Source organism: Dama dama, chromosome 29, assembly GCF_033118175.1.
Source record: "Dama dama isolate Ldn47 chromosome 29, ASM3311817v1, whole genome shotgun sequence".
Lineage (NCBI taxonomy): Eukaryota > Metazoa > Chordata > Mammalia > Artiodactyla > Cervidae > Dama > Dama dama.
In genome coordinates this window covers 59,179,197-59,206,069 of record NC_083709.1, presented here as the reverse complement: position 1 = coordinate 59,206,069, position 26,873 = coordinate 59,179,197, and the positions used below count along the sequence as shown (strand labels likewise).

Genomic DNA, 26,873 nt, shown 5'->3' with positions numbered 1-26,873 from the left:
ACGCACGCATGCACAAGGAGACCAGAGATAGCTTTTCCTCTCTTTCCTTTTAGCCATATGAATGACTGTGGATGGCGATAATAAGTTGAGAGAGAAGTTCTGAAGATGAAAGAAGAGATAATTGACTGAGCTATGTCATTGATAAGGTGAGAAGGAAAGGGGTTCAGTGAAGAAAAAGAGGAAGCAGACTAAGGTAGAAGAGCAGTTAACTTGCCATGGCAACAGGAGAAAAGCTTAAACATGTGGACACAGATGAAGGGACAAGGTTAGATGCACCAAACAGTATAAAAATGACACACAAAACTATTAGTTTGTTGAGGCCCACATTCTAACTTCTTTGTTGTTGTTCAGTCGCTAAGTTGCATCCGACTCTTTATGACCCCATGAACTGCAGCATGCCAGGCTTTCTTGTCCTTTACTATCTCCCAGAATTTGCTCAAATTCATGTCCGAGTCAGCGATGCTATCTAACCATCTCATCCTCTGCCGCTCCCTTCTCCTTTCGCCTTCAATCTTTCCCAGCATCAGGGTCTTTTCCAATGATTCAGCTCTTTGCATCAGGTGGCCAAAGTATTGGAGCATTAGCATCTATCCTTCCAATGAATATTAAGGGTTTATTTCCTTTAAGATTGACTGGTTTAATCTCCTTGGAGTCCATGGAGCAAAGCCATGGACTCTGCTTTTTAATACTTTGTCTAGGTTTGTCATAGCTTTCTTTCCAAGGAATAAGTGTCTTTTAATTTCATGGCTGCAGTCACCATCCACAGTGATTTTGGAGCCCAAGAAAATAAAATGTGTCATTGTTTCCACTTCCCCCCTTCTATTTGCCATGAACTGCTGGGACTGGATGCCATGATCTTAGTTTTTTGAATGTTCAGTTTCAAGCCAGCTTTTTCACTCTCCTCTTTCACCCACAGCAAGAGGCTCTTTAGCTCCTCTTAGCTTTCTGCCATTAGAGTGGTATCATCTGCATATCTGAGGTTGTTGATATTTCTCCCAGCAATCTTGGGTCCAGCTTGTGATTTATCCAGCCTGGTATTTTGCATGATATACTCTGCATATAAGTTAAAAAGCAGTGTGACAATACATAGCCCTGACATTCTCCTTTTTCATTCTTGAACCAGTCCACTGTTGCATGTTCAGTTCCAACTCTTGCTTCTTGACCTGCATACAAGTGTCTCAGGAGACAGGTAAGGTGCTCTGGTTGTCCCATCTCTTTAAGAATTTTCCACAGTTTGTTGTGATCCACACAGTCAAAGGCTTTAGTGTAGTCAATGAAAGAGCAGTAGATGTTTTCTGGAATTCCCTGGCTTTCTCTATGATCCAAAGAAAGTTGGCAATTTCATCTCTGGTTCCTCTGCCTTTTCTAAACCCAGCTTGTATATCTGGAAGTTCTTAGTTCACATACTGCTGAAGCCTATCTTGATGGATTTTGAACATAACTTTGCTATCATGTGAAATGAGTGCAACTGTATGGTAGTTTGTACATTCTTTGGCATTTGCCCTTCTTTGGGATTGGAATGAGAACTGACCTTTCTCTGTCCTGTGGCCACTGCTGAGTTTTCCAAATTTGCTGACATACGGAGTGCAGCATTTTAACAGCAAAATAATTAGTTCATCGCAGCCTGCATTCTGACTTCTTTAGCTATGCTATCTATGTTCTACAAAATTGAGAAGAATATTTGTCTTATGAGATTATTGTGAAGATTAAAATTTATCTATTTTAGGGCTTAGGAGAGTGTGTAAAGTATAATAGACTGGCAAATGTTATTATTATTTTCATGCAGCCCAAATTATATAACTCTAATTCTTACATTCAATTTTATGGCCCCTTAGCATCAAATAAAGTGTTATTAACATCTTTAAGAGAAAGAGTAAGTTGTCAACTGTGACATGGTTTCTCTTAAGCAATTCTGGCACATTAATTCTAAAGGGGCGATAAATTGAATCAATTCTGATTTTGTTAAAGTCTTTGAAAACAGTGTTCCATTTTACTAGGTCAAATACTTAGAGTAAAGAAACAGAGAGCACTTTGAAATTCAATATTTGCTATATTTTTTGATTAGCAAGCAGAAGTAAAGAATGCAATCAATACTTGGACTCCCTGGGCAAAATTGACTTCCTTTGTGGAAAATCTTTCTTGATACTTAGTCTTCTCTCTCTTGCCACCAGTTTCTCCAGATGTCTTGGTATTGCTGTCACCCTAGTCCACCTCATTAACAACTCCTTCTTGGACCATTTCAACCTTCCTCTCTTGCCTTCCCATCCCTCACCCCACCTGCAGTCCATTCTCTACACAGCAGTGATGTTTTCAAATTGTGTATTCCATCAGGCTGCTACTCTGCTGAAAACCTCCACTGGCTTTCTCTATGGGATTAAAAGGCAAACACCCTCCATGGTTTAGGAGGTCCTGCTGAGCTAGCCTCCTGCCCACATCTGTGGCCACCTCCTACTGCCTGCTTTCTGTTCCTGTAGCTCCCAACACCCAAATAAACATTCTGTGATGGAAATACACCCTAATCATTCTCCGCTCACAGTGCTTTTTGGCTCTTGCTGTCCCTTCTGCAAAGAACATTCCTTTTACATCTATTGACCTGACTGGCTTCTTATCATGTAGGTCTCCATATATTGCCTCCTCCTCAAAGATGACTCCCTGTCCTCCCTAACTAAACCATTCTTCCCCAGCCCACCACCCCTAGTCATCAATTTAACTTCATTCATAACTCTTAGCCTTAGCTCAACAGTCTTGATAGTTTCTATGTTTGTTTTGTCTTCTTGCTAGAATGGGGAAACTTTTAGGCATTACATAAAAAACTTAGACGTTTTCTTCTCTCTTTTATCTACAGTGTGAAAGTTCACTAAGCTTAATAAAAAGAAGAAATTCCAATTCCTGTACTTTGTAGATGATGTAGGTAAAACTTTAATAAGTTACAGTGACTTTAAATTGCCACATGGTTTTTCAACTCGTTCCTTGAAGGAATTATTTTATTAGTCATTTATTCCCTCATTCTTTAAATCACTCAGCCAATATATCACTTATTTCTTTTGTTATTGTGCTCTCTAATCTAATTTTACATAATTATCCAATTATTTTCCATATATTTGACAATGTTATATAAAGAGCACAAATTAAATTAATCTCAAAGAATATAAATTTTACTATTTCATTTGATGCCTGATAATGGAAGAATGAATGAGTATTTTTACTTGGAAAAGATGGTCTAATATACGACTTTCAAAGTAATAAATTATAAAGTCAGAGATATTTAGAGAAGCAGCCCTTGGGAAATAATTCAAGCCACAATCATAGATAGCTGAAATGAATCTGTATACTGATAGGCTATCTTAATGAAATTAAAGATGAACTATTATAAGGCAAGTAAAATTGAAGGTGAGTATGGATGTGAGAGTTGGACTATAAAGAAAGCTGAGCACCAAAAAATTGATGGTTTTGAATTATGGTGTTGGAGAAGACTCTTGAGAGTCCCCTGGATTGCAAGGAGATCCAACCAGTCCATCCTAAAGGAGATCAGTCCTGGGTGTTCACTGGAAGGACTGATGCTGAAGCTGAAACTCCAGTACTTTGGCCACCTCACTCGAAGAGTTGACTCATTGGAAAAAGCCCTGATGCTAGGAGGGGTTGGGGGCAGGAGGAGAAGGGGACGACAGAGGATGAGATGGTTGGATGGCATCACCGACTCGATGGACATGGGTTTGAGTAAACTCCGGGAGTTAGTGATGGACAGGGAGGCCTGGCGTGCTGCGATTCATGGGGTCGCAAAGAGTTGGACACGACTGAGCGACTGAACTGAACTGATAGACATAGGAAGAACAATAATGACACTACAGAACTCAAAAAGTCTACACTGACTTTTATAACCTACCACTACAAGTAACTAAACAGAATCATCTAAAACTCCACAGTGTGGAAATGGTATGGGAGAAAAGAATGGGGGATTGAGAATATATACAAAGTTTTATAGAAGGACAAGATCTCCTTTCCGAAAAAAAAAAAAAAGAAAAACATATATATGGTATTTCTTGAGCACCTGTTATGTTCCAGGCATTGTGTCAACTGCCCTATATGTATTATCATATCACTTAGTACTCATAACATCTTTGTAAGTAAATGTCATTATTGCCCTACTATAGATGAGGAAATGGAAGTAGAGAGGTAATTTGATGTAAATCAGGTCAGAGAGCAGTAAATAACAAATTCTAGACTCAACTCTAGACTAAGTCCCAAGCCCCATGTGTATTAAACACATGAAATCCCTTTCATGCTGATCTTATCACATTTAAATGAGTCGCCACTGCCTTTCCATAATTAGATATGCAATGCTGAGAGTTAGAATAATTTGTTCTTTATAGGAATTATTTATTTTGTTACTATCTTAACTCTAAAAGTATAATAAGTGGTTTGTTTTAAAACCAAATTCCTTGTTTTTCCAGATTAAAACCTTGAAAGGTCCTCCATGGAAAGTTGAATAAACTATGGGATTTCCATACTCCCAAAATTTTGAAAAATGAAAATAAATGAGTCCCATCCTACGGAATGCCCCAGATGGATGCCCATGCTGCACTGTGAGGTGAAAACAGCAACGTGTACAGACATATGACCCCCATTTGGCATATGAACGTGGATAGAGTATGGAAAGATTTAGCCCACACGCTTAGCAATAGTGTTCTAGTTGGATAGGAAATCTATTTTAATTTGATTGTTACAGCAATGATCATTGTAACAGGCATGGGTTACTTTTATAAGTAATGATGAGTATAGAATAATTTTTTCAAATTATTGATTTCTGAATATAATCTTCCTATATGTTTGCTAGTTTTCTCAGATCATCTTGTTTATAATCTTAGCTCTTTTCTTCTTCAATCAACATACCACATTTGTGTTTATTTTTTATATTAGACTTCCAGTTAAGACTTTTAATGAATGAAAGATTCACTAGCAAAAATAAAATTGAAAACTATGGGTCCACACCATGTGATTCAATGATAGCTACTGAATACAGGACATTCTCTCTATATATGGACATATTCATGAGGCTTTGTGCATTACTGACATAGGTAGATCCATTTTAATGAGAAATTTCAGATTGTTCTTTATTGTGTTAAATGCTAGATACAAACAGTTGAAAATGAAATATGAACTAAACATGACTTATTTAACTTGAATAACCATTCCATTAATGATACATGCAGAGAATAATAATGTGCAGTCCAGAGCTTTGGTAATAATATCACCAGATTACTTACAGTACATTTATTTGGTGTTCAGGCAACCCTGAAAGGAAAAGTCTATGTAACAATGTAGAACATTATCCTATTGTTTCAAAGGGTTCTAACGTAGCTGAAAATTGACAGAGCTAGGAAAGTCTGAACCAAACCTGAACTACAGTTACAAAGTGCATACAGAACAAGTACAGAAGCTTTTCCTCCAGGCTCTTTCAAAATAACCAGGAGATGGCTTAGTCCAGTCTTCCGATTAAAACCCTAACACCAATCCCACAAAGGTGAAAGAATGATAATTATTTGTACTCCAGCGGCAACATTAACTGCATGCACTTCACTGCTTCAAATTAGGCCTGGATTTATAACAACCCTATGGTTAACATATTTCTCAGTGATTAAATTAGATTCAACAAACATTCACTGAGTATTCACTAGAATTCAATGTACTTTATGGGAAATGGCAACCCACTCCAGTATTCTTGCCTGGAAAATCCCACGGACGGAGGAACCTGGTAGACTACAGTCCCTGGGGTCGCAAAGAGTCGGACACGACTGAGCGACTTCCCTTTCTTTCTTATGGGTTTGGAAAGCCCATAAAGGTACATAGGAGTACAAGCTGTGCTCTTCAAGAACTTATTATTTAGTGAGAAAGATACATGCAAAACTACCTGATAAAGAGTATACATACCACCAGGAAGAATACGAAGTACAGGGAAGACAGGGTGGAGATCACATATACTTAATTCTAGTTTGGGCAGTGAGAAGGCTTCTGGGAAGAGGTATCAGTTTAGCTGCAGTTCGATGGTCAGTTAGGATTTGTCTATAGAGCTATAGGTCATCAGAGACGGGAAGGACCACATACTGCAGAGAAAGCACTGCGTGCTACTGGGCAGTGAGAGTGGAGGAGGCTTCATGGACACAGAAAACAAACCCATGGTCACCAAAGGCGGGGGGAGGGATAAGTCAGGAGGAAGAGATAAATAGACTTGTCGGCGTTGTTCAGTTGCTAAATCATATCTGACTCTTCGGTGACCCCATGGACTGTAGCCCGCCAGGCTGCTCTGTCCATGGGATTTCCCAGGCAACAATACTGGAGTGGGTTGCCATTTCCTTCTCCAGGGGACCTTCCTGACCCAGAGGTTGAACTAACATCTCCTGCATTGGCAGGTGGACTTTTTATCACTCAACCACCAGGGAAGCCCATTAGTAGACTACTATACATAAAATAGGTAAGCAATAAGGATTTACTATATAGTATGGGAAACTATGTTCAATATCTTATAATAGAAGATAAAGTGAATAATATATATGTAGTTGAATCACTTTGCTGTACACCTTAATAACACAATATGTTAAATCAAATATATTTCAGTAATAGTAATAAAAGAGTGGTGAATGATTAAATTCCAAAAAAGTAAACAGAGATGAGGAAGCAAAAAGAGGTCAGGCCCAGGTCAACAATGGCCTAACATGAACATGATTAAAATGTGTGCTTTAAACTCACACATATAGAGAACAAACTAGTGGTTACCAGTCAGGAGAGGGAAGAGGGGAGGGGCAGTATAGCAGGAAGGAATTAAGAGGTACAAATTATTAAGTATAAAGTAAGCTACAAGGACATACTGCACAATATGGGGAAGATAGCCAATATTTTGCAATAGCCATAAATGAGTATAACCTTTAAAAACTGTGAATCACTATACTATATACTTGCAACTTACATAATATCATTTATCAACTATACTTCAATAACTTTTTAAAAAATAAAGTAAAAAAATGTATGCTTTAAGTTACCCAATGGTCCATTCACAGTGAGAAAGAGAAAGGAGTTGCTTTTGATGGAATATTACAAGTATCCCTTAATCTTTATTTAATTTAAATAAGACAGTATTTCTTAAGATCTATAATTTGAAACAGATATTGTATTATGTTAAATTTTATGGTTCTAGTTACATTAGAATTAGGGGAGGCATGGCCAGTGAATTCTTTAGTGAAATCAAGAAAATGATGATGAGTTAAGCTGCCTGGTTAGGGAATGTGGGAATAGCATAAAAATAATTTTGTTCTGGGAAAGAGGTAAAGCTTTGTCCTGGGATAGAGGGAGAGGACTACACAAGGGAAATGCACAGAAGGATGTTGTGTGACGATCCATCAACACCAGCTGGGGGGTTTCAACACCTCTAATTCTCAATCATCCAAATTAAAAATTAACATATTGATGAGTACTACTACACAGTCAGCAAAAGCAAGACCTGATACTGATTGTGGCTCAGATGACGAGCTCCTTAGCACAAAATTCAGGCTTAAACTGAAGAAAGTAGGGAAAACAACTAGCCATTCAGGTATGACCGAAGTCAAATCCAATATGATTATACAGTGGAGGTGATGAACTGATTCCAAGTGATTAGATCTGATAGACAGAGTGCCTGACGAACTATGGACAGAGGTTCATAACACTGTATAGGAGGTGGTGACCAAAACCATCCCCAAGAAAAAAAAATGCAAGAAGGCAAAGTGGTTGTCTGAGGAGGCCTTACAAATAGCTGAGAAAAGAAGAGACGTGAAAGGCAAAGGAGACAGGGAAAGATACACCCAACTGAACGCAGAATTCCAGAGAATAGTGAGATGAGATAAAAAAGCTCTCTAAGTGAACAATGTAAACAAAGAGAGGAGAACAATAGAATGGGAAAGACTAAAGATCTCTTCAAGAAAACTGGAGATACCAGGGCACATTAAAGACTAGGATGGGCACAATAAAGAAGAGAAATGGCAAGGCCCTAACAGAAGCTATTAAGATATTAAGAATAGATGACAAGAACACACAGAAGAACTACCTAAAAAAGGTCTTAATGATCCAGATAACCACGATGGTGTGGTCATTCCCCTAGAGCCAGTCATCCTGGAGTGTGAAGTCACCTGGGCCTTAGGAAGCATTGCTACAAACAAAGCTAGCAGAGGTGATGGAATTCCAGTTGAGCTATTTCAAATCCTAAAAGATGATGCTTTGAAAGTGCTGCACTCAATATGCCAACAAATATGGAAAACTCAGCAGTGGTCACAGGACTGGAAAAAAAGTTTTCATTCTAATCCCAAAGGAAGGCAATGCCAAAGAATGTTCATACTACCACAGAACTGCACTCATTTCACATGCTAGCAATATTATGCTAAAAATCCTTCAAGCTAGGCTTCAGCAATATGTGAACCAAGAACTACCAGATGTACAAGATGGATTTAGAAAAGGCAGAGGAACCAGCGATCAAAATGCTGACATCTACTGGATCATAGAGAAAGCAAGAGAATTTCAAAAACACATCTACTTCTGCTTCATTGACTACGCTAAAGCCTTTGACTGTGCGGATCTCAACAATCTGTGAAAAATTCTTATGGAGATGGGAATACCAACCAAATTACCTGCCTCCTGAGAAATGTGTATGCAGGTCAAAAAGCAACAAGTTAGAACCAGACATGGAACAATGGACTGTTTCAAAATTGGCAAAGGAGTACGTCAAGGCTGTATATTGTCACTGTGTTTATTTAACTTCTATGCAGAGTACACCATGCAGAATGCCAAGCTGGATGACTCACAAGCTGGAATCAAGACTGCCAAGAGAAATATCATCAACCTCAAATATTCAGATGATGCCACTCTAATGGCAGAAAGTGAAGAGAAATTAGGGTCTCTTGATGAAAGTCAAAGAGGAGAGTCAAAAAACTGCCTTAAAATTCAACATTCAAAAATGAAGATCATAGCATCTTGTTCCATCACTTCATTGTAAATAGATGGGGCAACAGTGGAAACAGTGACAGATTTTATTTTCTTGGGCTCCAGAATCACTGCATTTGGTGACTGCAGCCACAGTATTATTAGACCCTTGCTCCTTTGAAAAAAAGCTATGACAAACCTAGACAGTGTATGAAAAAGCAGAGACATCATTTTACCAACAAAGGTCTGTATAGTCAAAACTATGGTGTTTGCAGTAGTCATGTATGGATAGGAGGGTTGGAACATAAAGAAGGCTGAGTGCTGAAGAAGTGAGGCTTTCGAACTGTGGTGCTGGAGAAGACCCTTGAGAGTCTCTTGGACAGCAAAGAGATCAAACCAGTCAATCCTAAAGGAAATCAACCCTGACTATTCATTGGAAGGACTGATCCTGAAGCTGAAGCTCCAATACGTTGGCCACCTGATACGAAGAGCTGACTCAAGTCTCTGATGCTGGGAAAGATTGAGGGGAATAGCAGAAGGGGCCAACAGAGGATGAGATAGCTGGATGGCATCACTGATTCAATGGACATTAACCCAAGCAAACTGCAGGAGATAAAGAAGGACGAGGAAGCCTGGTGTGCTGCAATCCATGGGGTCACTGAGTCGTACACAACTTAAGCAACTGAACAACAATAATGGTGATGTTAATATTCATATTAATAAATATTTCCCTTGAACAAATCTAAGCATCCAAATATACCTCTGTTCTTATCAGAGGCAACTGTTTAACCCTTAGCTTATTTGTAGGGCAGACATGACACCCAATCCTGTCTACTGACTCAGCCTAGAGCTCCATCCATTCCTCTAGTTGGGAGAACTGGAAACCCATTTCAGAGGAGGCTTCACGATCACCAATCAACACAGTTTGAACTGAGGTCTTTTAAAATACATAAAGAGCTCATGCAGCTCTATGTCAAAAAAACCCAAATAACCCAATCAAAAAATGAGCAGAAGATCTAAAAAAGACATTTCTCCAAAGAAGACATACAAATGGCCAAAAAGCACATCAAAAGATGCTCAACATCACTAATTGTCAGAGAACGAGGCATCGCCTCATACCAGTCACAATGTCATAATTAAAAAGCCTACAAACAGGAGAACAAGATGGCAGAGGAGTAGGTGGACGTGGAGTACATCTCTCTCCACAGATACATCAGGAATACACTTTCAGACACAGAAGTGCATGCAGAATACCAGTTAAGGACAGACAGGAGTAACTGACCAGTGGAAAAGAATATATAGAACCACGCAAAACTTGGTAGGACAAAGGAACTAGGGGGAGAAACAGGAGGGTTAGTAGGGCTGGGTGGGGGAACTGAAGCAGGGATCTGATCCCCACAGCGGGGCAACTGTCTGAGTCAGAGGAGAAACATGTAAGGCTGAGAGTGAAACAGCTGATCTGTGGCAGCCTGAATGGAATGATAATCAGACAGTCCTTGCCGCAGCCAAACATATCCTGGACAGGGATGCGGGTCTTCTGGAAGGCACAGCGGCTGGGAGCTGGAATTTAGGGATTGTGGAGTAATCCCAGGGCGAGGACTGCTGTTAACTGCGGAGAGACAGATTGAGGAGATGTGAGGGAGGAGATTGTGGTGCGAAATGCCTGTGGAGGAAAGCCAGGCAGCCATGGAAGCCAAGGTGATGCTGCTGAGTCACATGTAGCGGGTGGAGCCATCACCATAGCCTCTCTCCCGGCTCACCGGCATCCCCAGCTGAACAATTGAGAGGCTGGCCCATCAAATGCATGATGCACTGAACTAGAGTAGGACCTCACCCAGGGTACTCCTTTAAGTGACTGATACACCAAACTACAGAATAGGACCCCACCCAGGGTGCACCTTAAAATGCCTGATGCACCGAACCACAGAGTACAACCCCAGCCACGGGGGCCCCTCTATGTGCCTGAGGCTCTGAACAACAGAGAAAGACCCCAGGAGAGGGAGCCCTCTAAGTGCCTGAATGGGCAGAGCTATGGAGAAGACTGGCCAAAGAGGCCTTCTGATCACCAGCTACAAGAAGCTCGAAAAAAGACTCAGATAGGGCCATAATTCCTGGGATGGAGGCAGTCCGTGTCCCTGCACACATTGTATTGCCAGGGTTCCTGCAAGCCAAGCAGCTGCACCACCTTCATGCTCAACTCTCACTGGGGCAGAGCTGCCACAGGCAAAAAAAAATCTTGCATCTACACGTGCAGGGTAGCTTCAGTCGTGTCCAACTTTTTGCATCCCCATAGACGGGGTCACACAGAGTTGGACACGACTGACGTGACTTAGCAGCAGCAGACAGTGGCCTGCCGGTCTTCTCTGTCGGGGGGTTCTTCAGGCAAGAATACTGGAGCGTATTGGCCAATACTGGTTGCCATACCCTTCTCAGTTCAGTTCAGTTCAGTCGCTCAGTCATGTTTGACTCTTTGCAACCCCATGAACCGCAGCACGCCAGGCCTCCCTGTCCATCACCAACTCCCGGAGTCCACCCAAACCCACGTCCATTGAGTCAGTGATGCCATCCAACCATCTCATCCTCTGTCTCCCCTTTCTCCTCCCACCCTCAGTCTTTCCCAGCATCAGGGTCTTTTCAAATGAGGCAGCTCTTCGCATCAGGTGGCGAAAGTATTGGAGTTTCAGCTTTAACATCAGTCCTTCCAGTGAACACCTCAGGACTGGTTGGATCTCCTTGCAGTCCGAGGGACTCTCAAGAGTCTTCACCAACACCACAGTTCAAAAGCATCAATTCTTCAGGGCTCAGCTTTCTTTATAGTCCAACTCTCACATCCATATATGACCACTGGAAAAACCATAGCCTTGACTAGATGGACCTTTGTTGGCAAAGTAATGTCTCTGCTTTTTAATATGCATACCCTTCTAGAGCACTGTATTTCCTGCTGCCCTAGCCGCCAATCTCCCTGAGTACCTGGTGCTGCCAGAACCCCTGTGACCCAAGCAGCTGCAGCACCTCCACCCCTGGCCCTCACAGGGGCAAACCCAAGTTCTCCAGGGCAGCCTCAGGAGCAAACCCCAGTGGACGACCCACATGCAGAGATGGGAATAAAACCACAATGGAAACCCAGGGGCAGTGTGGCTAAGGAAGAAGACCCCAAACCTTCCCACCAGCTGTACAAGCTGCAGATTAAATCCACACGATCAACTGGGCAGGCTGGGTGTCTATGGAATATATAAAAGGACACTGAGAGCTCCCACAAGAGGAAACACACTAGTTCTGACAGCTGTAGACACTGGAGGCAAGAACACACAGGAGCAGGATCAGATTAGAGTCTGAGCTGCCCCCACAGCAGGTCCAGAGACCAGCACAGTGGTGGAGGGCATCCTAGGGAAGCGAGGTGGACTGTGACTCCCAGCGACGGAAAGACTCTGACAGCACTGACTCAAGAAAAACATTTATTATTTCTATGTTTTCACTTGTTCTGTAGATTCTTTTGGATATTTTTTCTTTTTCGTTCCTTTCCTTTTCCCCCTCTGTTGTAGTTGTCAATTTTAATGGCATTATAAAATCTAATTACGCTTTTGAGCTTTTTGTTTCTCATTCACAATTTTAATTGTTCTCATAAACCTCTACCTCTACATTGGGCTTTTGCATTCCTGTGGAGTTTCCCTTTTTTTATTTTCTCTTTTTTTAATTTAATTTTAATATTTTTAAACCTATTATTTTTTTCTACATTTATTCCTTCATTTGTTTTTCCTACTGCTCTTTACCCCTTGCAGCTAATCTTTAATGTACATAAATATTCTTTATCTACCTCTGTTTAACTTTGCATATCTATTCTTTCTTTCCTTTCCTCTGAACATATTTGTTAGTTCTATTTTCATTGCTTTATTCCCCAATTGGCACCTTGCTTTAGTTTTGCTTCGCAGTTTGTGTTTTAGTTAGTTTTGTTCTTAACTGGTAGATATAATTTTTGGTTTCCTTTGTTCACTGGGTCAATCTATTATACTTTATTTTTGTTGGACTGTTTTGATTTGTTTATGGGTGTATATGTATATGTGTATATTCAGTCACACTTTTTATTGTCATAAACTTCTGCCTCTAAATTGGGCTTTTGCAGTACTGTGAAGTTTTCCCTTTTTTTCTTCTTTTTTTCTTTCTTCTTCCTTTTTTTCTTTTCTCTTCTTTATAATTTTAACTTTTAATTTTTTAAATCTATTATATTTTTTCTACATTTATTCCTTTGTTTGACTTTCCTACTGTTCTTTTCTCCTTGCAGTTAATCTTTAATGTATATAAATCTTCTTTATCTATCTCTATTAACTTTGCATATCTATTCTTTCTTTCTTTTCTTTCTTTCCTTTCCTAGGAATAAAACCACCATATGACCCAACAATTCCACTCCTAGGCATATACACTGAGGGAACCAAAACTGAAAAAGATACATGCATCCCATTGTTCATTGCAGCACTATTTACAATAGCTAGAATATGGAAGCAACCTAGATGTCCATTGACAAATGAATGGATAAAGAAGTTGTGGTATATATACACAATGAAATATTACTTGCCATAAAAAGGAATGCCTTTGAGTCAGTTCTAATGAGGTGGATGAACCTAAAATCTATTATACAGAGTGAAGTCAGAAAGAGAATGATAAATATCATAAAATCTAGAAAAATGGTACTGAAGAATTTACTTACAGGGTAGCAATGGAGAAATAGAGAATAGACTTGTGAACATGGGAAGAGGGGAGGAGAGGGTGAGATGTAGATAAAGAGCAATATGGAAACTTAAATTACTATATGTAAACCAGATAGCCAGGGAATTTGCTGTATGGCTCAGGAAACTAAAACAGGGGCCCTGTATCAAACTAGAGGGTGGGATGGGGAGGGAAATGGGAGGGAGGTTCAAAAGGGAGGGGATATATGTATACCTATGGCTGATTCATGTTGAGGTTTGACAGAAAACAGCAAAATTCTGTAAAGTCATTATCCTTCAATAAAAATAAATTAACTTTTTAAAAAGTCTACAAACAATAAATTATGGAGCAGGTATGGAAAAGAGAGAATCCCCCAACACTGTGGGTGGGAATATAAATTGACACAACCACTGTGGATAAGATCATGGAGGTTCCCAAAACAATTAAATACTGAACTATCATATGATCCAGCAATCCCACCCCTGGGAAAAATTATCTGGAGAAAAACATAATCTGAAAGGATACGTGCATCCCAGTATTCACTGCAGCACTGTTTACAATAGCCAAGACACAGAATCAAGCTAAATGTCCACCAACAAAGGAAAGAATAAAGCAAATGTGGTACATACACATAATAGAATATTATTGAACCATCAGAAAAAATGAAATAATGCCATTTGCAACAACAGGGATAAACCTGGAGATTATCATACTAAATGAAACAAGTCAGAGAAAGGCAAATATCATATAATCTCACTCATATGTGGAATCTAATTTTTTTAAAAAATGAAACAAATGAGATTATTGACAAAACAGAAACAGACTTATAGATACTGAAAACAAACTTATGGTTACCAGGGAACTCTACTCAGCATTCTGGAATAACTTACATGAGAAAAGAATCTAAAAGAGAATGAATATATGTACATGCATAGTTGAATCACTTTGCTGGACACCTGGAACTAACATAGCATTGTAAATAAATACTCCAATAAAATTAAAATGAAAAAAAAAACCTACCATTCTAACACCGTTTTCGAAGGCTTGCCGGGTGAGTGGCGCTGGTCCATCCACAGTCTTGCCATCATCATCTGGACCCCAGCTTGCACTGTAAATGTGCACATGCTGGGGATTGAAGCTCACTGATTTTGCTTCAACCATGTCCGTGACGTCTCCATCCAGCATTCGAACTCCTTCAAGGCAGAAAGGAGAAGCAACTCTATTAGAAGCTTTACCCAAACAGACCAAGATATATTTCAACTGCAGCATTTTTAAACGGAAACTATATTGTAATGTAAAAGATCAAAACTTCTTTACCAATTGTTCTCTTTTTCTAAGTTTCCACATTCTCTCCCTTCTCTTTATCCCTGTCTTAAATGAGTACTTGACAAAGAGAGCCTCAAGCAATCCATCTTCCCTAAACTTCTCTTCATTAGGTTCCTTGTACTCATAATTGGTTATAAAACATTCTAACCTAGGCAGGCTTCGAAAATTTGGAAAGCTGCCAAGTTGGAGTGCTCCAATTTCCTCCATACTTAATATTATCTCCTAATCTGAAATACTGATGTGAACTTAATATATTACTTCTTTGCCAAGTTATTTATTAAGTCAAATAATAAATGAGAATGCCCTCTGTGCATGTAACACATCAAATAATTCTCAAAGGGTTTTGGCAATGTTTAGTCATTAATCTTCATGTAACTATTCCCACCAGACAGATAGGAATTTATTATTAACCTTAATTTGCTAAAATAGACTAAAATCTTAAACATAAATTTTATGTCAAAGCTTTCTTTCTTCTTTTAATTTTATAGACTCACAATAGCAATGAAACATCTAATTGTTAAGTAAACATATCTTTCCTTCAGCTGAAGCTATATATACCATCACTGAGACATCACAGTATTTTAAAATTGTATCTTTATAGCCCAAATTTACTCCTTAGGAAAATGTTGTTATCTAGTAGGATTTCAAGTTTTATTGGTTACCAATAAATGAGGATTAAATAATAAAACTCTAAATCAAGCAGCTTTAGAGGCAATGTGGCTTGAGGAACTCTGGTAGAATATAAAAAATATTCTTGAAGGATATATATATATATATATATATATATATATAGGAATATATATAAATAATATATATTTTTTGTGCTTTTAAAAATGTTTAACTTAAAATTACGGAAATAGAAAAACACAAAGAATGACAATGAACCCAGATATAGCCCTGGCTCAACAACTGTTCACATTTTGCCACATTTTATCTAAAAATATAAACATTAAGCTAAACTATTTAAAATTACATGACAGATATGACACTATCCTTTAATACTGTTTCCAAAAAAGGAAAGAAATAAATACCCACTCAACCTTAAATCTCCCCAAAGCATCCCTAAAGATTTTGGCTACTATATCTCATGACTATCTTTTCCTCTAGACTTGCATATTTTTAAAGGAGATGTATTATATATAAACAGGTGGGTTTCCCAGGGGCTCTGTGGTAAAGAATTCACCTGCCAATACAGGAGATACAGGAGACAGGGGTTTGATCCCTGGGTCAGGAAGATCCATTGGGAGAGGAAATGGCAACCCATTCCAATATTGTTGCCTGGAAAACCCCATGGACAGAGGAGTCTGGCAGCTACAGACCACCCAGTCACAAAGAGCTGGACCCAACTGAGCACACGCACTTAAAAAATAGGTGATGTGAAAAACAAAGGTTTTGAACATACCCCTTTAAAAATTACCGGAATGGAAAAGATACTTTGAAAACTCCGTCAGCAGTTTATTCTGTGGGAGAAAATCACCCAGCAGGATGCTCTGCACACACTGGGTCCTCAGCAGCTATCAGACTCTTTTGATTTGACATGAATATTCAAAACTCATCTGCATGGTTTTCACCAAGTAAGATGAACTACTTCATATTCTTACTTTCTATTTAAAAGCATAAAACCGAACTATTTCACCACTACAGGGAGGTCTGAAATAATCTAACCAGTATGTCTAAACATGGGAGTGTCTACACATCTGAATTTGGTTTCTACGTCATGAAATTCATGTGAAGTCCATGAAAACATGCTTGATAAGATTGTATCTACAGGGTAATATTAATTTTCTGACCAAAAATTGATAAGAAGTTTATTTTTGCAAGTTTAAAGATGAATGGTTACTTATTCTTCATTTAACTAAGTGCAAGACTTCATGCCTTGGATCTGGAGGGGTTAAATTTATAATTTAGAAGGTTCTTGTCTTCAGGATGACTGAACATTCGTCAGGCATTGCCATACATTCATTTTTTTTAGAGGTCTTATCAGCTAGGTGAGCAGCTTATCTGTGAGGTTCAGAAGTTCATGCCTTCATTTCCTCAAGGCCGGAAGTGCTGGGTTAGTACTGAAGAGTAATGGCAGGGATCTGAGAATGTCTCCCTGGAGGAGGAAATGGCAACCCACTCCAGTATTTTTGCCTAGAGAATCCCATGGACAGAGGAGTCAGGCGGGCTACAGTCCATGGGGTTGCAAAAACTTGGACATGACTGAGTGACTAATACTGAGGATGTCTCTGTATGTATGAGTGCGAGTGTGCTGGCCTGCAAGGAGGGTTGACTGGACAGCCATTGTAGTTATCTGATTATCTTGAAGAGAGCAGCAGCCTCTGGCAGCCTCACGATTCTTCAGAGGACATCTGTCTCCTTTCCATAACTCCTCTAGGAACGTTTCACTTGACACACAGCAGATGCTCTCAGAGTACAGCTAATTACTGGTTAACAAGCTGCCATACTCTAAGAAACCCAGGTGAAATAAAAAGAAAGAGGTTGAATTTACTGACAACTGACAGACAAGATAGTCTCAGAAAACCTTTTCTTAGCATCATTATCATATACCTCAATTATTTCATGCTATACAAGATCTACATTTACTTTAGAAAGGTCTATTATTTTTATTTTTTAGATCTGGTGCTTCAGGTGGTAAAGAATCTGCCTGTAGTGCGGGTTCGACCCCTGGGTCGGGAAGATCCCCTGAAGAAGGGAACAGCAACCCACTCTGGTATATTTGCCTCAAGAATTCCATGAAGAGAGGAGCCTGGTGAGTTATAGTCCATAGGGTCACAAAGAGTTGGACATAACTGAGCAACTAACACTTTCACTTTCACCATTTGGAGACAAATATTATGCTGGAAATGAGGATGTCAGCCTAATTCCAGGAACTTCATCTTAAGAAAGTCTTCAGGAGATGCCTAGGTGAATACTTCCAAAGCCAACAGGATCTACATATCTCTTATAATGTTTTCTTTCCATTTGTGTGCGGCTGTGGCACCAGGCTATACTAACAAAGATGATTGCACATGGGAAAGTGAGAGCTTGCTTCTATTAATATCTGAATTTATACTGCTTGGATTGGGTAAGTATAGTAAGTATAGGTATATTTGAGTTTGTGTGTGTGTATATACTATCTATAATCTGCAATTACTAATGGTAATAATATTACTATACTCTTTCAAAAGGAGATCTTACTATTTAAACTGAAATTAAAAGAAACTTTTTGTAAAGCCTAAGGGAAAGAAAAAAAAATATTTTCTGTTTGACAGAATTTCAAAATGCTTTTTTCTGTAGAGATAATCTGGCCTGGTGTTTATCTTTTTAGTTCTTTCTGACCTAGGTACCAATTTCACAGTTCCATATAGATGCTAATGACCCCACTTTTGCTATTGGACAAGCTTCTTTCATTTTTATTTAAAGAAAGATTTCTGTGTTTGCAGCACTTCAGGGGGCTGCTTCAAAGTCTTTGTTTTAATAACACAGGTTAACACAGTCATTTTGCTGTCGGCAGTAGTTGAACACTGTTATGCACACACATGCTTGTCTTTAGTTCAAGAAAGAGTTCTGAAAACGAGTTAGCAGGAGAACTCTTGGCTCATCTCTACGTCCACAGGAGTCTGGGTCCCATACCTCCGATCTTGGCGTTGAAAGCAATGCCCACTGTACAGTGAGAGTTGTTTGCTGCGGCGGCCACCTCTCCAGCGCAGCGGGTCCCGTGCCTGCAAGGAGAACACACACACTTTCTAAAGGAAGACACCTCATTCTCCCAACCTCAGCAAGTCCTTGCTGCCATTCAGACCTCAAAGTGCTGAAGGATGTAGCAAGCTGTGGGTGTTTCTGGAACTTCCTACCCATGTAGCACTTAGTCTGTCCATAACAAACTTTTAGCACTTAATTATATTCTATTTTGGGTTATATTTTTATATGCTTATTTTTTGATATCTTGCTTTCTCAACTAGAAAATCCCCTTGAAGGCTAACATCAAATTGTATGCTTCTTTGTATTTTCTGAACTTTCAACATCCAACATGGTAACCACTAGCTGCATAAGGCTAATGGATACCTGAAATGTGGCGAGTGTGACTGCATGTTAATTTTAATTTTAGTTAAAATTAAAAACTTGTACTCAATTATTAGAAAACTCAAGAATGTGAATATAAGAAGTACTTTGTAAACTGGAAATTTAAATACACATCAAGGATCTCCAATAAAAATTTATCATCTAAAATGGGACTGCTGTAAATACAAAGAGAATTTCAAAAACCTTGAGTGAAAAGACACCATAAAATAATGTATTAGCACTTATTTCATGTCAATTACATGTCAAAATGTCATACTCAATACAATAGATTATCAAAACCTATTTCACCTGTTTGTTCCCACCTTTTTCCTGCTTTTTCAGGATGTGACTGACAGAAAAGTACAAAATTTTTCTAAAAGATATTCTGTTAATTCTCACCACAATAACAGTTCTTTGATCAGAAAAATCATTTAGCTGAAAGGACTTCTAAGATCTTATCCAAGGACTGCAAAGAAGTGTCAAGTGCAAAGGACAAGCTCTTTAAAAACGGCGACGTAATGCAGTGTGTGCTGAAAATAATTCTAAGGCATGGTTGAGCCTAGAGAAAGAAGGTAAGGACTGACGACTAGCGCCTGCCCTGGGCGCGGGAAGGGGGCGACAGGCATTGTGGTGTAGTTCCATGATGAGGAGACCCAAAGCTCACCTGCTTTCCTACATTTTGAGAAATGAGTCAAGGAGGCCCTGAGATGTAAAGAGATCTGTCAAAAATAGCTCAACAGTGACTAAAACTCAGGACCCCAAATTCTGTTTTAGTACCATTTATTTTACAGTATATTCTACGCAGTCATCATGGGATATAACTACCATCTGGGCAACTATAAACAAGTTGCTGCTTACAACTGATAGGTACACATCAGTTTATACAAGAGATACACTGCTTTTACCACTTAGTAATGTCATATATCTATCTCTTTCCACATAAATATTAATCTATATATCATTTAAATGGTTACAATTGTTCTTCACAATCTTTTAAATTTCATAAAATGACATAAACCTATATACACATACCTCTATGTGTGTGTACACAGACATCATAATTTTATTCCTAGAAATTTACCCATTTTTCACTAGTATTAATGAAATATAAAAATAATAGCTTGTATATACAGCTTAAATATCTTGGGATAAATTTCTAGAAGTGGAATTACTGGATCAAAGAGTACAGAATATACTGTCCAAATGTCAACAGAAGATGAAAGTAGTATAACTGAACCTCATAAAAATGGCAAGACTGATAAATATTACTACAAAATACCAAATTGTTATGCATGACAAAAAGAAAAGATAGGCCATAAGCCAAGTTGGATGACAATAGGAAGAATGGAGAAAATATCTAGACAAACCTCTGTGTACATAAACCCCTATATATGAGTTTTTCAATCTTTTTCATCCTTGCCAAACTGAGTTGAAAAATATTATCTCATCGTCACTTCCCTCTTTATCCCTTATGATTACATTTGTTGCTATGCATCTTTTCAAATATTTATTAGCTATTTCTATGTCTTGCCTTGTGAATAACCTCTTCATGCTTTTTTGCCCAAATCACTCATTGCCTTTCCATCATAGCTGTTATAAATATGTTTCCAAATGTTTTATTTGGAACATGAAAATCTTGTTTATGGCATTTTTAAGTTGTCACACACAATATTTAATCTTAATATACTCATAATTACCTTGCCCCCTGATACTTGGTTATACCACTTTAATCATTAGAAAAAATGATCTCTTTTTTTAAAAAATACTTCTTCTGGAAGCCCCAAGCTAAACTACTAATTTTCCCCTGAGCATAGCAATTATTTACTATGATTTTTTATTAGCCTCTTGTTGCATATTACTTCCTGGTGTAGGTTATTTTTATTCAAATGTCAAATTCCCTTTATGAGTTTACTGTTTTTACACTACATTGCATCTATTATTAATTAATGCAAGTTCTACAGGAGCATAAGGACATCTGTTTTTAATCTGCCCTGGTTTATTCTTAGGCCCATGGGTTATTAAGAAGTATGACTTAAATTTTTTGAATGTTTGCAGCTGTTATATTTTTTATAATCAATAACTTAATTAACTTATGATAAAATAATATAATCTTTATGAAGCAATCATTTGAATTTTGTGAGCGCACAAAAATGGTGACGTATGTGATCAATTTTTATAAATGTTCTATGTGGTTGAAAAGATGTATATTTTCCAGTTATTCTAGATAAGTCCATCATGTCAAGCTTGTTCATTATTTTGTGGATTTGTTAATATTCTTTGTGGTTCTATCGATTTTTATTGCCTTTAGAATGGAACTAGCAAATCTTTCTAGTGAAACAAATTGTTTATGAATATGTAATAACACTTTTATGTTTCTTAAATAAAAGATATCTGGTTAGTATTTAAGTTATAAACCACTTGATCCTTTTACTTTCAAATATTCTGTTTATATTAGTTATACCTCATAAATAGAATATAATTTTTTTAAACCCTGGCAATTTTTGTTTTTGATTCAAGAGTTAGTCCATTTATATTATCTAAGTATTCATATACACATAATCATTTCTGTATTTTTCCCCTGTACTAGTTTGGATGTTATACATTCTATTATTTAGTGCTTATCCTAAGCACTTATGGATACCTAAGATCACAAAGCTACTGATACTTTTTTCAACTTTGCCCAAACAGTACAGATGTCAGAATGTTTTAAGTCTGATTATCCAGCTCTTGACATGATCCTCCCATAATTATACTTACACATTGGATTTTTTTTAACACTAGAAATCACCCACTACTACTGTTCTACTTTAAACAATCACTGTTTGTTTAGATTTACATTTCTTGCTTTTTTTTTTTTTTGGTAGCACTTACTTCCTTTTGGGATCACTGATTTCTTTCTGAAGAACATTCTATAAATGTACCCATCAGAGAGACTTTTGATAGCCTCAGAAAATGACTTGACTTTACTGATGTTCTTAAAAACTAATTTCAATGGATATAGTTAAAATAGTAAGAACAGATACTACACTCAATCTTAGCCAAAAGGTAGAGAAGCATTTTTTCCAATGGGTATAGAATTCTAGACTAATAGCACTTCAAAGATGCCATTCCACCATTTTTTAACTTTGCTTGTTTCTGGTGAGAAGTCAGCCATCTGGCAATCTAATTCTCTGGATGCTTTTCAGATCTTTGCCTTTTCTATTTTGCAGGTTCATTAAGATATTGTATGCGTGGATTTTAAAAACCTCTTTCTTGGAATTCCTAAACCTGTAGTTTAACATTTAAATTTTCAGAATTCTCAGCTAGTACCTTGATGTATGCCTTTATATCATTCTATGGTTCTTATCAGAATCCCAATTAAGCATACATTAGACCTTTTCACACTTTTTTAATCTTTATCTCACCTTCAGGTTTCCCACATACATGACTCTCTTGGCTGTGTTCTCTGTAACTTGCTCAGTCCTATATTTCACTTATCCTGTCTTTAGCCATGACTAACCTGATATTTAATCCATTCACTGAATTATTCTTTTCAGGTATTGAATGCTTTATTTTTGAAGTTCTTTTTTCAAATCCCCCCGGTTAATTTGAATAGTCAATTTTTCTTAAAAATGCTCTTCAATATTTATTTCTTGATACAAATAAATTATATATAAATAATAATTCTAAGTAGGTGAATCTATTTCTGCTATTTGTGATTTTTACTGGCTTGTCTTTATGGCAATGTTTACTTCATGCAGTTGGTGAATTGTCCATTTAGAAGATCGTGCTGTTTAGGCTTTTATCTTTGAATTCTTTGAGGATGGTATGGAAAACTCATTTAAAACTGATTTAAATTCACTTCTAACACATGCCTTGGGTCACACCAACCAGGACCTGTTCCACCAAATTAAATCTGTGGGCCATACGAGTAATGTGGATTACAGGTGCAAATTCCACAAGAACTGTGAGTTATTCTCAAAAGTAGTTATATATTTATTCCTTTGCCCCATCTATTAACCAGGGAGAGAAAGTCAAACATATCCTTTCACTTCCCATGTAGGATTTCTTTTTCTATGTTTATTGCACTGAAGACAGTACTTCAGGGGTTCCACTTTATGCAGAAAGCTTCTCTCAGCCCTTTGGACCAAAGCTTTGTCTCCTGCTATCTCTGGACTTTTAAAATTCAGCTCCAGGCTGGTTGGGATTGGTTAGTCACCCTGGGAAATGCCTGGTGTTGCTCATCTAGTTTATAGATTTGAGGTTTCTCAGAGAAATACCCTAGTACCCCATTAGCTCAACCATGCACTAAGAAGTTCTTTAATATTTTCCTATGAGTTTTAGATATACTGTGGGAGGAAAGATTTAATTGAATATCTGTTCTACCATATTACTAAAAAAATAGAAGTAACTTGTTCTCTATTTCTAAAAGCCCTGTACATACTATGTGCATCATTCATGTACAGTGAATGTTTGTAGGTGAAGAACACAGTGAATATTTTCCTTATAAAAACATTTCTTCTGTACAGGGCCCTACATCATGGTATGTGAACTATTTTGAGGAGACAGGCAAGTTATACTCTACTGCTGACACATATATTTTAAATATCAGTTAAGTCATATATTTCAGCATACTGTAATTGAGGGTCCAAATTGCAGCTCAACTACATTTAAACAGCCCACTCTTCAGATGACAATGATCATTATTCCAAGTAAAGTACTAGTCATCTTTTTTATTTATATCTTAGTTAGACTCTGTTTTTACATGGATTTTAAATAGATCATAGGACAATGGATATATCATCATGACCTATTCAAGTATGTGATCATGACTCAATTTCTTCCTTCTCCCAAAAAACAAAGGGTGGTCAACAAAAAGTATATTCATGATGTCAGTAAATATGAAAGTCACAAAACAAACAAAACTGTTTTTCAGATGCAGTTTTCTTCAGAGATGACTGAGTGTGAGCATTTAAAGTATTTTTAGCATAAGAAGAAAGACTTAGTAGATTTTAGTCTAGAAAACAATATACTCATTAGATTAAGCTTGGATCCACATGTACCTAAATAAAAATTTTACTATCCAAGTCGCATACAATGTTCTTTGGAAAGAAAATGAGTCACCTGTTTAACTTTCTTACATATGTTCACAATATTACTCAGAAACATATTTTCTGAGACCTCTAAAAGATAACCCAATTATGTAAATTATAAGGACATATAAATCAAGGACTTAAATTGAATAGCATCTAAAATAAAGTACATGCAGGGAAACTAGAAATTAAAAATGCATCAGTTCTCTGAATCCCTTAAGGATATTGTTATGTCTGCCCTAGTAAGTGTAAAATGTTGTGTTATGTAACAGTATGTATTACACAATTTTTACTTGAATAAACGATTTTGGCTCTTAAGGAGCATCTTGATTTAAAAATCACATCTGTTTTTGTCCTTTCCCTTTTTCTTTCTCAGAAATATAAATTTTCTCATCTGCTACATTACCTATTCCCAACAAGAAACCACTGTAATTATAGGTCTCAAGTTTTACCTTGGCTATCTGATTGAGAAGATGGAAAATCAGATCAGAGTGCCTGTTAACTCATTTCTATGATATTGTGAACTCATACAAGTGAAGTGAGGCTAGAATATAAATTTGCGGGGTCCATTACATCTTGCTACAACGTAAAATACTGCCTTCACACCTTTGTTTGCTTTCTCCTACTCTAGTCACACTGCTTTATAATTTTTTTTTTAATTTCATATGAGTTAGTAGGGATGGAAATATTAACTCATTTGAGATTTACCATGAATCTGAAGGTAAGATGTGAACAAGCTCAGCAATGAATCAGAAGCATCAGGACACATGCATACCATCTCTGGTTAGTGATCACTACACTGCTTGAAATTATACTTGTATGGAATCAAGCAGTGGCAAGCTGGAGAAAGACTACTTTCTATGTCTTTTCTTTCTTAGAACAAACATCTTCGCTGTTCACGGATTCTGTCTCCAGGCTCCCACCCCACTGTTTCTAGTCCCTTTGACATCTGATGAGTCCATTCTCCTTGGCATGTTTTGATTTTGTTTAAATCTGAATGAAAATCTTCCATCTGAGCTTACTTCAAAAGCCCCCTTCGAAAGGGACAGGAGAGCAAGAATAGTGATATCTTTGAGGTATTCTCCAATATCTCATGCAGAGCCTTTCTTTCTGATTGCTTGTATAGCTCTTGATAATATTACCACTTTGTTTATATCACCCTCTCCACTTCTCAAAGTATTTTAACCTCATCTGGTTCTCACTTCAACTCTGCAAAGTAAGCAAAACAGATACTTCTTCTCTTACTGCGAGAAATGTAGTCAGTCATAGTGATTAGTAGGTATAAACTGTGATGGGGAATAGATAAATTAATGCTTTTCACTCTTGCAGCAAGACTCACAGGGGCCCATATTCCTAAGTCTTTGAATGATGGCCAAGATTTCTTGACTTCCTTGCTACTACCCTACTTATTCTGTGAGGTAGAGGCAACTATTTCCTCATTAGTATTGATGACAACATATTTGACAATATATTTTAGAACTAAAACTAAACTAAATTATTCAACTTGAGTTATAAGGAGCAAATGCTGAGAATCTTAAATATGAAAACTTCAGAAGAATGGAAAATAGCTGAAAATAAGATTTTCACTCTATCTCCAGTGAAAAGTTTAAGGAACATATTGGCAGCAGGGAGGTGGCGGGGGGTTGGGGGGGAGGTGGGGAAGGGTAAATGAAAATTTTTAGGGAGGAAAACAATCACACAGTCAACTTTCTGATGATAAGTTTTTGTGAGACTATTAAGATAATAGCTTCTGATGTGATGACAATTAAACATAGTCGCTGGGGCTTCCATAATACTAAATTTTTTTAATATACTAGGAAGAAATTCAGGAAAATTCATTCACAGTAACTGCTATGGATTGAAAGTTTCTGTCCATCCTATCCCAAGCCACATATGGAAACCCTAACCCCATTGTGAGGATATTTGGAGATGAGGCCTTGGGGAGACAACTTGGTGATGAATGGTAGCATCACGATGGAATGGGCGTGCCTGTATAGGAAAAGACACAAGAGAACTGACTTCTCTCCCTCTGCCATGGAAGAAGGCAGCCATCTACGAGCCAAGAGCCAGATCTGCCAGCACCTTAATATCAGAATTCCCAGCCTTCAGAACTGTGAAAAATAAATGTTTGCTGTCTAAGCCAGCTAGCCTACTCCGTTACAGTAGCCTAAATTAAGACAGTGAAGGGCACATAAGATATGGTTGTATTCACAGGCCTTTTGATTGCCTAATATTGAAAGAAATTTAAACATGAACTTAAATTATGACAGTTTTTATACCTAGCAACGCACATTATGAATCCTCATTTTGGCTCTCAGGAGTAACGTATACAATATTTGAAGAGATTAATAAAAGCATTCATCAATTGCTCCAAAGCCTAACAGATACATTGCTGGCAAGGAAAGAAAATGAAAAAATACAGTATTAGAGCATTACATAATAACAGTATACTACTAAGAATTGGCATCAGAAATACAATATGCAAATAACTAGCGAGTGTTCAAAAAAAAGATGCAGAATATTTCTCTTGGATTGTTAAAATTATTGTCAATCTGACACACACACACACACATGAATACACCTAAAAACTTGGAAAATATGAATAAGGTGTGTAAATTGCATTGATGTCATTTTCCTGGCTTTGGTATTTTGTTATAATTACATATGTTGCTACCACTGGGGGAATTTAGGTGAAGGATATGGGGGACCTTTACTATTTTTTAAACTCACTGTGAGTTTATAATTACTCTAAAGTTTAAAAATCATTGTAGGTTTGAAGAATTTGTA

The 26,873-nt window shown here is 37.6% G+C and overlaps 1 protein-coding gene and 1 pseudogene across 9 annotated transcripts in view; both read right to left on the bottom strand.

Moving 5' to 3' along the window:
* The window catches only part of PCSK5 (proprotein convertase subtilisin/kexin type 5), a 494,109-nt gene that overhangs the window by 304,776 nt on the left and 162,460 nt on the right, over positions 1 to 26,873 (bottom strand). For all 9 annotated transcript variants that reach the window (XR_009691159.1, XM_061132953.1, XM_061132954.1 and 6 more), the window contains exons 6-7: positions 18,586 to 18,674; positions 14,665 to 14,837 (exon numbers count right to left, since the gene is read on the bottom strand). Coding sequence is in view for 8 of the 9 variants with exons in the window: in XM_061132953.1 (XP_060988936.1) it covers positions 14,665 to 14,837; positions 18,586 to 18,674 (262 nt within the window). In the remaining variant the exon portion in view is untranslated. The remainder of the gene's footprint in view (positions 1 to 14,664; positions 14,838 to 18,585; positions 18,675 to 26,873) is intronic.
* LOC133049022 (U2 spliceosomal RNA) lies at positions 21,929 to 22,072 on the bottom strand (annotated as a pseudogene).